Genomic DNA, 14079 nt, shown 5'->3' on the forward strand with positions numbered 1-14079 from the left:
GCCCTTCAGATCTTCTGATCATGCAACCATTAATCAGTGTAATTAAATCTCTCCACCGTGCTGCCAATCATCTTTTTCTCTTATCCTTTCTAGAATTAGGGACTCTTTAACAGACTACATCTTTGCACAATGTGCCCTCGTGTGAGAACCTGTACCTGGTCATTTGGGCCCCAAGTGAGAATTCTGATTGATTTGTTCTGTAATCCATTTCTTTTTTTCTTAGTTACCCATAGTATTATCAGGAATCTTCTCCAATACCACAGTTCAAAAACTTCAATACTCTGTACTGTTTCTTTAAAGTTAACCTTTTCTTTTAATGATGTCATAAGGAAAACCAATGGGTGCATGATTCCCATACATATATTGTGACTTTGGAATATATATTCATAGTTGCCAACTGAAGTGTTAGCCATGGTATATTTCCTGACAATTGGTTCTTTTAGACAGAAGCTATCCACCATTTTAATATCTTCATTGTCAAAATCTAAGGCTGATTGCTGGCCCTATTGTCGTTAGTTTTGTTTTCTTTTTATCTGTATTTAAACTCAGCCCCATTTTCTCATGGTGTTCTTTTATTTTTATTACTAGAACTTGATCACTTGTATCATTCAATCATCACATAGTACAGGTTATTCCTTTACTTTTAAAACTACACTCAACTTCCAATCCATTCTCCCTCAATGTATGTTCAGTATCTAGGGTGAATAAATAAGGAAAGACTATGTAACCTTATCTCACTCCTTTGCCAACCTAGAGCCTTTCAGGTTCATCACAGACTTGTCTATATCAGAGGTACCCAACCTTTTGGGCACTAGGGACAGGTTCCATGGAGAGATGTTTTTCCGTGGACCGAAGGGTGCGTGGTTTTGTGTGTTGCCTGCATCCCGTAGATGGGGCTTTGCTTGTTTGTGCAGACCGTTTGCTGGCATGCTGTGGCCCAGTACTGGTCCACACACCGGGGGTTAGGGACCCCTGGTCTTTATTCTGCCTTCCTGTCCTGTTTATAGGTTTGTATGAGAACAACGAAATAATCTGGGAATCTCATTTTCCTAAGAAGATTGCACAGATTGACATGATTGACAAGGGCAATGAAACATGTATTGACTCTGTTTTTAGTGTTCTTGAATTTTTCTCAATTATCTAGAATGCATCAACAACAATGCTTCTTGTCCCTTGTTCTTTTCTAAAATCAGCTTGAATATCTCAAATTTGTTGGATAATCCTAAACATAATTTTGCTAGCATGTGAAATTGAGGCGATTCAGCAATAACTTTCATGTTCTCATCTCCTTTTTTTTTTGGTACTTGTATATAAACTGTCCTTTTGCAAAATGTTGCCCATGGTGTTATTCTCCAGATTTGCTGATACAGTTTGCTTGGAACCATACTCAATTCTTTTTCTGTTACTTGTCATATTTCTAAATATCACTTTGTGATCACTTCTGACTTGGTAATGGCCATAGTGCTGATCTAGCCTCACTTTCTAGTCCTTAGGGGTTCTTGTAATATCAGTATAGGCTACTTCTTCTATCTTTGTTTGATATTCTCTGCATCAGTTATTTAACAACCAGTATCCTTTAGAATACTAATTTGAAGTTAGAATTACTATTTAAATTAAATTATAGTATATATCGAGCAAACTAAAAGTTAACAGAAAGGTTCCCTGAATCTGAAATCAAGTTAAGAAGTATTACGTTGGTAAACTAATCAAATATTTACTGAACCTTTAGGTCCAATTAAGTATATATGTAGTAAATAATTCTGATATTTCAAACTGTTTCTTTTAAGAAATTAAACAGCTATCTGTTGCAAGTACTTCTAAACAAGATAAACATAAATCTCATAACATATTTACCATTAGCAAAAATACGTAAAATATTTTAATTTGCTACAAGATACAATTGTACTGGTTTTAAAATATGAGCATTTCTGCTAACAATGTAATAGAATAAAGGAATATTTTCTAGATTCAACTGGTAACAAGATTATTTTTAGTACTGCATTCTTACTGTAACTTAGTAAACATATTATAAAATACTCATATTTTATGAACCAGCCATACATTAACTTGTTTTGCAGAAACTTCTGCATAAAAAAAGTGAACTATTTCAGTAAAGGTAAAATTTTAATCAAGATATGGGAGTAAATGAGCAAGTATGGCTAATGTCTAGCTGTTGAATTCTGAAAACATCTGCACTGTATGTAAGGTAAACAAGACAAATTTTGAATTTAGAAAATAAATGAACTGTATCAGTTGTTAATATAGCAGGTGTACATAAATGGAAATAATATCAAAATATCTCTATGCATACATAATGCTTAATATTACTTATTAGGTTAAACAAATGGAGAGAAAAGTCAAGAAATATTACAGAGGTATAAACATGCATCAAATATTGTGGGAGGGCTTGTATATATCTAAAACCAACAATGGTGTCTATTCTCAATATATGTGGTAGATAATGTATAAACAAACACTAATCATATCACAGTGCTCAGTAACCAACTTTGGTAGAATCTTTGAACTGTGAACGACATTAAAGGACATTACAACAATTAAACATGACGCTACTAAAGCCATGTGTATAAAAGGCATTGTTCATGAAAGGTTGCAGTTGGTAAACCAACTTGAGCTGAGACATTCCCAGCCACTATAGCCCCCAAATCCCTGTGTCCTCACTGTTCTGATGCAAAAATTATTTATAAATATTAGCGTTTTCTTAGTTTCTTAGTATTCTTATTCTATTATTAATGCTAATCAAGTCCCTTTACTGCCTCACTATGGAGTGAACAGGTAGAGCTAGATGTCATCTTTACCCAAACACTGGGTAGCCCCACACATCAGCTTTTACCACTCATAGTGAATTTTTGTTACATTTTTATTTTAGTATCTTCTTTGCACTGTGTTCCATGAAGGAGAGAAAAAGATTATGTAGCTTGAAATGTCTCTATATTTGTCTTTTCCAAATGTACATATCCTATGAGACGTCTGAATCAGTGCTGAATTTTTTTTCCAGATGCTATGCTTATTCTATTATATTTTATTATATAACATTTACAACATATTATATAAAATTATATACATATCATTTTGGGTTTCAATGTATTTAAAATATATATTTCTATCTGAAAAACAATATTCATACTAATATAATATCTATAAATAATAAATGAACCATATTTATTTAGCTCTGTCCCTCATCCACTGAGAGTGCTGTTTTTATTCACAAATATCTCCTGCTTTCCAATTACAGTACTGTCTATTTTTTTTCTAAAATTTGGAAAGATAACCGTTGGATTTTTCTTTGAATAATATGTCTGTATATCTATACTGCAAGGTAAATTGCTGTGGACTTTTTCTTTATAATATTTAAAATATTGGGTAACTACTTCCATTAGATTCATTTTCCTTTTATGCTTTTTAAAAATAAGTTTATCACTATCTTCTTCCGTTCACAGAGATACCTCTTGAGATACAGCAATTTTATATGCATGCCTGAGTCCTAATAAGCTGAGAAAGAGAACAAAAGAAATAATTTCATTTCCCACCCCCCACAAAAATGTAGCTTTTAAAACAAAACAAAACAAACACCCCCGCAGCTCTTCTCACTTCACTGAACAAGACTCAACAAATAAAGCCAGCTACAGTCAGGCTTCTAGCTATTTGAATAGGCAAACAGTTAAGTTTGAAAAAAAACATATGGTCATGTGATCTAGGTTAGTCTTTCAGTGCTGCCCTTGACAAACTGCAGGAGAAGCCTGAGTGAATAGATGATGAGAGAATAAACAGAAAATTACATTTCACTGCTGTACGTTTTAGAAATGGTAGACTGTAAGAAAAATTGTATCATTTAATATTAATATTAGTTTAGGTAATAAGCATTCCACGCACACACACACACACACAAATGTATTAATGTATTACGTAAATGTAATTATGAGAGATACCATTAAAATGATTTCCTAAACATAAAACATTATGGAAAAAGACTCTAAGTGGAAAATTTTCATTCACACTGCAGTACTCAATAATGTAAGTTAATGTTGCCATTTTATTTTATTCTATTTAAAGTTATAGCTATAACATAACACTTCAAACAACTATTTATTTTTCTAGTTTCAGGTTTCATTTAATACAATTAGTGAATTCTTTAATTCAGTGACTCATATCTGCTTCTGTAAATATCAGCAATTTGATTTTGTAGTCCAAAAAGTATTTTAAGTATGCCAAAAGTGAACTTTAATTTTAATTTCAGCCCTTCTTTAACTATGGTTTGCTGAACAATTCTATCAGAGTAGATCACCAAACATTTAATAAGTGTTCACAGTCATATCCATAAAAACTCATAATGCTGGTTTTCCAATTTTCTGTCCCTATTTTGTTTTTTGTGATAACTAGTTCACTTTCAATCTAAAACTGAAATTGATAAACCTGCTTGCCTCATTACACACTATACACAGAAAATCTTNAAAGTAATTTTAATGGGAATACAGCAATCAATATTTGGCTTTTAATTAGGTTTTAGTGGGGTTATTTTGTGTATTTTTGTATGATTTTTTGTATCTTGTATATTGTATTTGTGTTTTTAATATGCTGTGAACCGCCCTGAGTCCTACGGGAGAAGGGCGGTATACAAATTAAATTAACCTTAACCTTAACCTTAACCTTGAACATTTTAAATCCTGCATCTATTAGCAAGAAGGGTAGGTCAGACTCAATAGAATTCTAAGAGATCTAAAGGCATTTACAAGAAGATATTCAAATTCTCTAGTCTTTCCTAGGATTTTTAGTAAGCCAGGATTGCTTTTCACACAACTCAGGATGCTAAAAACTTTGCCTTGGAACTATATAATTTCTTTGTATAAACAAGATTCTTTGTCCAAAACCCTTTAAATAATTTGCCCAATCATCCAGATCATGCTGTGTCACAAACAAGCATTAATCAGTAATCACCTCTAATTAATCTTGGCATTCATTTAGGCTTTTCAAATGTTATCCATTTTTACTGCCTTTCACTGAATGAATTTCAGTTAAAACTATCTAATAACACTATATACTCCATCTGTTTAAACCTACCAGCATACTTGATATTTATTTTCAATTAGGTTTGGTTGTCTTTTGCCATTGCTAAGCAACCGGTGTAGATACTTTTTATATTATAAAAATGCACAAAGTATCTTTTTCTCTCACATCGAATGTTCAATGTAAAAGCAGAATAAGTGTGAGGGAAAAGTTTTATTTACTCATGGTTTTTGCCAAAAAAGAGAAAATTGTGTGTTCCCTAAAACAGGGGTCCCCAACGCCCAGTCCATGGACCAGTACCGGGCCGTGGCATGCCAACAACCGATCTGCACAAACAAGGAAAGCTCCATCTACAGGATGCAGGCAGCACACAAAACCATGCCCCCTCCGGTCCCTGGTGCTCAAAAGGCTGGGGACCTCTGCCTAAAATACAAAAGCCCATTAGTACAAACAGAACTGTGTATCGATGTCTCACAAAACAAATTTCACGAAAAAAAGACCAAGGTGAGGAATTTCTTCAGTTCTGCAATGTTTCTTCAGTTTTGAATAAAGGAGGTATTAAATAGTTATCTGAACTTCTCCTCTGACTTAGTAAACTAAACAATTTAAGTTTTGTTTCCAGAATAACCAGAAAAAAAAATCTAGCACCTAATAAGAAGATTTAAGAGAAATACTGCAAATTATTATGATGGAAGAAACTGTTATGGATAGGAACATAGGAGAACATATTTTTAGCGTAACTTATTGGGGAATATTCAAACAATAGCTGCATTCTCCCAAACAATATGTACTCCTGTTCAATTTTATCAACTAAATAGAAAGGAGCATAACTTTACTTTTTCATTCATTAGTAGAATAAGCAGGAATTGGATTTCTACGGTTGTTTGAAAACCCAAGTTGGTAGGTCATTACAAGATCTACAGAGTTAAAGAATGAAATGTACACCCTGGAGTGTTCAACACATCACATGTTCCTTCTGAAACTTGATTTAGAATTGCCGCAACTGCACATACCTATGCTGTGAAGGGGTTGATGGGTAAGCATAGGTTGCCAGTGGTTACAGAGAGGCAGACGTCGATACCTCCTAAATCCCAACTGCGTATTATATGAAGGAGTACACCTGCATGCTGATTGGTTGATCTGATATCCTGTTCTGTGCTTTGCTGTTTGAACGCCCCTGGCCAGAATATTAACATGTGCAGGTGTGCAGCTATGCAACCGTTCAAATGACAAACATATATGTCCCCCAACATGCAGTGATGGAGAAGGATTGAGAGGCATATCTTTCACTTCAGTTTGAACCTAGTCTAAAATATGAAGTCCTCCTTCATTCCTTCAATCATCTGATATGAACAAGATTTTTAAATAAGCTGAAGATTGTCATTTCACACTAAATTGTGAAACAGGCAGAAACTACTGTTTGTTCAAAAAGTTTAGTACAAAACATACCTATATTTCCTGACAGTTAGAACAATTAATCAGTGGAACAACCTGCCTCCAGAAGCTGTGAATGCTCCAACACTGGAAGTTTTTAAGAAGAGACTGGATAGGCATCTGTTTGAAATGGTATAGGGTTTCCTGCCTGAGCAGGGGGTTGGACTAGATGACTTCCAAGGTCCCTTCCAACATCATCATCATCATCATTATTATTACATGAGCACAGCAACAAAAATATATTGTAGAGTGAATGGGCAAGCATTTTCAAGGTCCTCTGACTTATCTGTTTTCTTCTGGTTCATGTTTTTTCTAGTTCTCTTTTCTGACATTCTTGCTTCCCTCTGCTCTATTTCATCAGCTGATTTTTCACTGGCTTCTTCTATCTTTGGCACCTTGTTCCAGAACCTGATTCTTAACTAATACTACATGGGAAAAGTATCTGGGTAATCTGTTTTGCATAATAAATGTCCTTTGACCAGAATTATTATTTGTAAACTGTGCAACTTGAAACTCAAGTCAAATGCAGCCTACAGTTCAAAGCATTTATCAAACTTCTTCTTCTGGCTCCCCCCCCCCCCAATTCTGCAACCCAATGAAAAACCTTGGAAGGCTATTATATTGCCATTTAGCTTTACTTATCTTAAATTATGCTTGTTTGCAGTACAAATGTCACCAAAATTCCGAAGTCTGAATTTTCCTGGAAATCTCATTAATTTTCTCCTCTGTTTTTACTCTGTGGTGGGCTTTCTGGTGATACATTAAGTATGGAAACTATGGTAATGTGTTTCCACTATAAGTATAAGCTTTAAGGATATTTCTCCTATTCAGACAAGGAAAAACTTACATGCATACACAGACATGTATTCCTTTTCAGGCATCTGGAAAGTTATTAAGTGACTCCCACAGCATTTTGCATTCCCTAACAATTATTTCTGTTCATGAGAAGGAAAAGAACAGAAAGTTTTTGGCAGAAGAAGTCAAAAGTAATTTATATAATTTATGTTTATGAAGTAAAAATGTAACTATTAAAGGGTGCTTAAAATTAATAATATATGATATATAAATGCAATCCTTACTCTGGTTATGTGGTTTAAAATGGTAAATAGGCCAAATCCTAGTGTCTGTTCATTCTTCCAAACATCTGAAAAGCAATTCTTGGTAGTGCAGCAGGATATGCAACACAGTCAAAAGGTGGAATATATTTTTGCATAAGGCATTGTTTTTATAGAGGGTACCATTAAATGCAAGCTATAGTTGTAAATGTTTTTTAACATTTCTAAAATATTTTGCATTATTTAAAAATAAAGTCAAATGCCTCAAAATAAGCAGAAATATTTAGCTAACTCAATAGTTTGTTTGCCTCTCACAGAACTATTTTTAATGATCTTTTTAAACTTCCGTGCTCTTTGTGGAACATTGTCAATCTTCCAAAAAAAAAAAAAAAAGTTAAATACTGCCTTCTGCGCTATAGAATACCCGTTTACTTAAGCTTCCTGGAAAAACATTCATATCATTCCAAGGGTGACTAAATGTTTTCCATCTTCATAGTTAGCATTCCAGACAGCTTTTCTTTTCCCTGAGTTCATTACATGAAAAATACCAGTTCCAAGTTCAGATGTAGAGAATTTCTTTCCTGGTGTCCAAATTCCTAATGCAGCAACAAAATATTTTAGAACTACATTGCTTAGCTTTATCTTTTAATTAAACCTTTACAGCATAAATAGAAGTATGGAGTTTACAAAATCATAAGAGGTCAAAAAAGGGTTCTGGAAACCTTTCTTAGAAAAAAAATCTGAATATAGTAAATCGTTGAAGAGAGATTAGTTGAACCCTGTTCTTTATTAAAAGAAAGAGCTCATTCAGATCCTCGGTTTTTAATATGAAGGACAAAGCAGGTTTGCCATTTTCAAGGGATACACACACACACACACACACTACACTGCTGGATTCCAGTCTCTACATTTGATTGCCTATAAGGGTGTTAGACCTTATGAACGAGCTACATCTGAAGTGGCAATTTGCTATAAAGTTCACTTAAGCATTCAGGCAAGAAATCAAAGTAACAAGTTAAAGGCAGTGAGAAAGATTAGTCAGGGAGAGAGTTCTAAGGTTAAAAAAATGTAAAATACTTATGATCTATCACTAGCCTTTCATATACTGGGTCACTGAACAGCTGCAGTACAGCATTTCTGTCTGTAAGACTCAGGCATGGTATTGAAAATTGAAATACATATTTTCTGAAGCCTGAAAAAAGGAAAATGTGGGGGATAAATTAGAAAAAGTCTTATGTTCCACTTTTGGGATTAGTGAACACTTCCTAAGAGTTTTACAATGATGCTGTAATCAAGCCAATTTAGCCTTATTAGATACCTCTTAGATCTAAGATTCGAAAGACCTACTAAAGATAATCCTTGATTTATAACAGTAATTGGGAAAGCAATTACCATTGGTAAAGCACAAGCACATCACTTAATAATGACAAATCCTGCAAGCCCAATCAGGGATAGTATACAAGGGGATGTGTGTGGCAGTGTGAGGATTAGGAAGGATGTAGGACAGTGGTGGCGAACCTATGGCACGGGTGCCAGAGGCGGCACTCAGAGCCCTCTCTGTGGGCACGTGCGCCGTCGCCCCAGTCCTAGGTCTTCAGCTGGGTTTTATAAAACCTTTTCGCTTTAGGCCTCCGCCACCGTGTGCAAAAAAAAAAAAAAAGGTTCAATCAATCACTCAATTTCAACTTCTCCCAGGGAAAAAAAAAGATCTTGCAAAGTTGGAATTGACTGATTGAACTTTTTAGTCCTACCCAGTCTGCTGTTACCACTGCAGCCATGCCCACCCATGGGCTACACCCACCCAATGGGCCACACCCACCTAATGGGCCACACCCACCCAGCACCCGACGATGTATAAGTGGGTTTTGGGTTGCAGTTTGGGCACTCGGTCTCTAAAAGGTTTGCCATCACTGATGTAGGAGATGCGCCCGAAAGAGGGTACACAAGGCAGAGAAAGTTGTAAATGGTGATTACACGATTGCAGGACATTTCGTAACCAGTCATAAGTGTGAACAGTTTGCCAAGCATACAGATTGTGATCACTTGATTGCAGAGGATACTGAGATGGCTGAAATGCTGAGGACCAGACATAATCTATCGGTGCCATTATAAGTTTGAATTGTTTCTGAACATATAGTCGTAGCTCGAGAGCTACGAGTAAAGCAGAAGGAAGACTGCCTTCAGTAAGGCCAGGGCTTTTTTTCTCATACAACGGCGTTCCGGCACCTTTTTTCAACAGAATTTGTGAAACTAAAAAAAGTTCAGTCAGACCTTCCAACTTCTTGCGGAAAAAAAAAAAAAGATCTCACAAGGAGTTGGAAGGTGTGACTGAACTTTTTTTCCCTGCAGCAGAAGAGAAACATCCCAGAGCTGGAAAGCCAGTTAGCAAAGAAATGCTTTCAGGAAGAGGGAGGAGCTGCACCGGGAGGAGAAGCGGCAGGAAACGGCGCTGCCATTTCCAGAAGGGAGATGTGGGGCAATTCAGAGCAGCAAGCAAGTGCTGCTGTCTGCTCTGCATCCCTGTGCAGAGCTGCTGTGTTCTCTGTTCTCCGTGAGACAGGCAACAAAGAACTGGTGGAGGGAGGTGGCGGGGGACGCCCGGTACAAGCCCGGTCACGGCGCAAGCCATGGGAGAGTTGTCAGAGGACAAGGAGGCAGCGGCTGCACCCGGGCAGGTGATCTGCAGGGTAAAGCTTAAAGAAAGTCCCTCCAGCAGCATCACTCCCCCCTTGCTCCAAAATGGGAGAGGGGGACCGGGCCTACCCCACCCATCCCATCCACCTTAGCATGGCAGTCTGGCTTGGAAGGGAAGTGAAAGGTTGCTAATCAAGGAATGGCCTGGCCGGGGGGGGGCTGAGTTCCAGCACCTTTTTTCTTACAAAAAAAGCACTGAGTAAGGCTGATATCTGATCATATCTGACTGACCACATGACAATGTATTATCATTACCTATTCCATGAAAGCAGTATATCAAAACGAAAATGTTTGAATAATAAAATTAAAGTGGGTCTGAAATTCTCCCAAGTGAGAAAAATTGCCTATAGTGAAAATTAGCACAAACAATTGCTCAAATTAATTACAGATCTAGAGATTTTTCAAAGAATGTCATGTCTCCCCCTTTGTTTTGCAGATAATACGGTAGCAGCCTGTATTATCTAATGTCTAATGCAGTCATACAAAACCTTACTCCACTCCAAAATGAGTTCTATTCATTACAGTTAAAGCTGATGGCACAGTTTTTCTGTTATTAGATAAGGGAAGGGCTTTTGTTATGTTTTAAAAAATAGGAACACTATAATCAAAGCTATCCATGCTTCCCCACAAAAAAGACAGGTAATTAATTTTTTTCATGTCTGACCTTCACACATTGGACAACATTCTCCTGGAACCTTTACAGGATTCAAGCAACTTTGTCCACAGGCTGTGGCCACACAATGGGACTCTCCATTGATGCACTGGCAGAAAGTACAATCATCTTCCCTCCAGCGGTCACCATGTGCTTGAATCTGACTATTAGCATAACAGCCTGCAGGGTTACTAATTGGAGAAATGGAATCTAAAAGCAAGAGAACAAACAAAAAATCTTTCTACAATTAAACAAAGCTTAAATAGTTTAATTCACTTACAATGATTAATGAATATTCCATGTTGGTAACAGTGGGTTGAAGTTCTCAGAATTCATTAAGTTAAGATCAGAAGTTATATATTGCAAGGCCACATTGATACAAGTACAAGGTTATATACAGGTAGTCCTCGACTTACAACAGTTCGTTTAGTGACCATTCAAATTTACAATGGCACTGAAAAAAGTGACATGACTTTCACACTTACAACGGTTGCAGCAGCCCCATGGTCACATGATCAAAATTCAGCTGCTTGGCAACTGACTCATATTTATGACAGTTGCAGTACTCTGGGGTCATGTGATCATCTTTTGTGACCTTCTGACAAGCAAAGTCGATGGGGAAGCCAGATTCACTTAACAACTGTGTTACCAACTTAACAACTGCAGCAAGAAAGGTCGTAAAATGGGGCAAAGTTTACTTAACAAATGTCTCAATTGGGTTCAATTGTGGTCATAAGTTGAGGACTACCTATACTTTAAAACTGTCAAAAAACCAATTACTTTTCTCAATATTATGAGCAATAAATTATTAGTAGTACCTTGTGAGATATAGTCTATTTTCATAGGAAAATAACAGAATTATACTTTTAGAGGAAATATTTGTGAGCAACGGAGATTGTATCAAATTACAATTAGTTTTGTATTATGTTGTGCATAATGACAAGAAATACTGCATATATATATTTGTATATAAATGTATTAAATATATAAATAACCAAACTCATTTCTGTTGGACCAATGTCAAGTTTCTTTCATATCTACTTTTAACTATTGCTATAAAACATTATATTTAGCTTTTAAGGTTCATCAATTTCTGAAGCTAAGTGACAAAAAAAATTACCTTCGCATACTGGACAGCACTCTCCTTCTGGTACATAGTATCTATCACAGTGTAGCTCGCCACATTGTGCGGAGAAACAAATAGATACACCACCTTGGCATTGACAAAACCGGCAAGTGTCCATTCGGAACATGTCTCCATCATTATATTCCACACTATTAAATATACACGCTGGCTTCACTTCTAAAAACAGCAAACAGGAAAAAAATATTTTTCATCGACATGCCGTACAACAAAACACTAGAAGGCTTCATTCGGTTTTGTACAATTCTGGTCTTAATTCAGACAAGAACCAGTATTTCTGTTAAATTTGATTTCTGGTTTCAGAGATTCTGGGATATTTTTCATTTAAATATTTAGCAATATCTAACTGTGATATATCCAATTCTTTCTCAGAGCATGCTTCAACTTATAGAAAAATATTTTATGGCACTTGTAGTGCTCGTAAAGGAATTGGTGATCAATAGTATGTATTTAATAAATCTATGGATTATGATATGCTTTTTTTAGGAAGGGAAAATCTATTGAGTTTATTGAAAAGTTTATTGAAAAATCTACCACTGGCTGAATTTATGGATATGCTATTGTAATATGCGTACTATACTATGTGCCATAAAGTATAGTACGCATATTACAATAGCATATCCTGTCAAGCCTAAATCAAACAACTATATCATAAAATTATTTCCAACTGGCCAGAAAACAGAAATGCAACAGATGCCACATTCCTTGCCTTCTTCATTAATACTTAATAGTTGGAAGTAATTCAGTGGTGGGATTCTGCCGGTTTGCACCACTTTGGCAGAACCGGTAGCTAATTTTTTGTTGCCCAGGCCCAGAATAGACTTCCGGAAGTGGCATACACACAGAGAACCAGTTGTTCACATATTTAAATCCCACTACTGAAGTAATTGTATACTCGGTGTAATTGACTAACCTTCCCTACTTCTATTTTCTATAATGAAAGGTGGGAGTAATGCAAATCTGTGTTTATTATTTCCCCAAATTTAGTTTGATGACAGAATTTAAATTTCAGGAGGGGGAGAATACACGAGAGTGGCCTGAAGGATTCAGCTGTCAAACTCAAGCAGATTTGAGGATCTCAAGAAAGGTCAGCTAGCTCTAACTTATTTATTTTTATTTATTGTGTTTTTGCTCCTAGGATTTCTTTGTCTCGGGTGCAAAACACAGTCCTCTTTGGATGATGATAACTACTTTTATATTTTTATACAATGAGACTGGGAGCAGATCTTACAAGTTGTAACATTATTAGACTCATAATTTCTAAACGAACATGAACAACCAGGCTTGCACACACCTTGTCTTCAAATCAAATGCAGCATGAAATCCTTAATTGTGCAATTAGATTTTTTTTTCTTGAAGGGTCATAAGGGCCAGATATACAAATATAGTTGCAGGAAAAGTGTCGAAATATGGTACATACTAGCTATTGTTTCCCACAATTCAAAGACAGAAAGCTAAGAATACATACAACAGTTGCCTATGCTCCCAGTATTACAATACCCTTTTTTTTTTTACTATTTCTCAAATAAAAACTGGTTGTAATTCAATTAGAGGCTCTGATTGACAATAGTATACAAACTTTACAAATAAATGAATAAAAAAGAATAAAGTATTTAGTAGTATCAGAAGACAATGGAAAACGCACAGCTTGAGCTTGTTATACCATCATGAAAATAATTTTCTTTCTTAGATTAGTACTGCCAATTTTTTAAAAAAACATTCCTATCAGTATTAATTACAGCAAAAATAGCAAAAATTTAAATAAACTTACCATTTACAGGTAATACATCTGTTCTAGAGTCAAATATCATACCATAACTACTTCAATAGAATTACTACTAATTAATAAACAATCCTGGCCTATAATTGCTTTCTTTATTATCATTATTACATCAAGAAATTACAGAAATACTTCTGGGTAGCTTTAAAAGAGTTAGACATAAGACACTGCACCAGTTCATTTATAGCTATCTATTTCTTTGTATAATTATATTAATGCTTATGTGTTTTGAAACAATTATGCAGCATTCTAAATAATATTTTAAATATTGTATGATTTAAAGATTAAATTTTAATCT

The 14079-nt window shown here is 35.4% G+C and overlaps 1 protein-coding gene across 1 annotated transcript in view; it reads right to left on the minus strand.

The window, feature by feature from the left end:
- LOC114922153 (cysteine-rich motor neuron 1 protein-like) overlaps positions 1–14079 on the minus strand; it is a 123965-nt gene that overhangs the window by 12492 nt on the left and 97394 nt on the right. Inside the window, exons 6-7 of the mRNA XM_029284147.1 lie at positions 11978–12160; positions 10870–11067 (exon numbers count right to left, since the gene is read on the minus strand). Coding sequence (XP_029139980.1) covers positions 10870–11067; positions 11978–12160 — 381 coding nt within the window. The remainder of the gene's footprint in view (positions 1–10869; positions 11068–11977; positions 12161–14079) is intronic.

This window comes from Protobothrops mucrosquamatus, unplaced genomic scaffold (assembly GCF_001527695.2).
Source record: "Protobothrops mucrosquamatus isolate PMUCROS unplaced genomic scaffold, P.Mucros_1.0 scaffold393, whole genome shotgun sequence".
Classification (NCBI taxonomy): Eukaryota; Metazoa; Chordata; class Lepidosauria; order Squamata; family Viperidae; genus Protobothrops; species Protobothrops mucrosquamatus.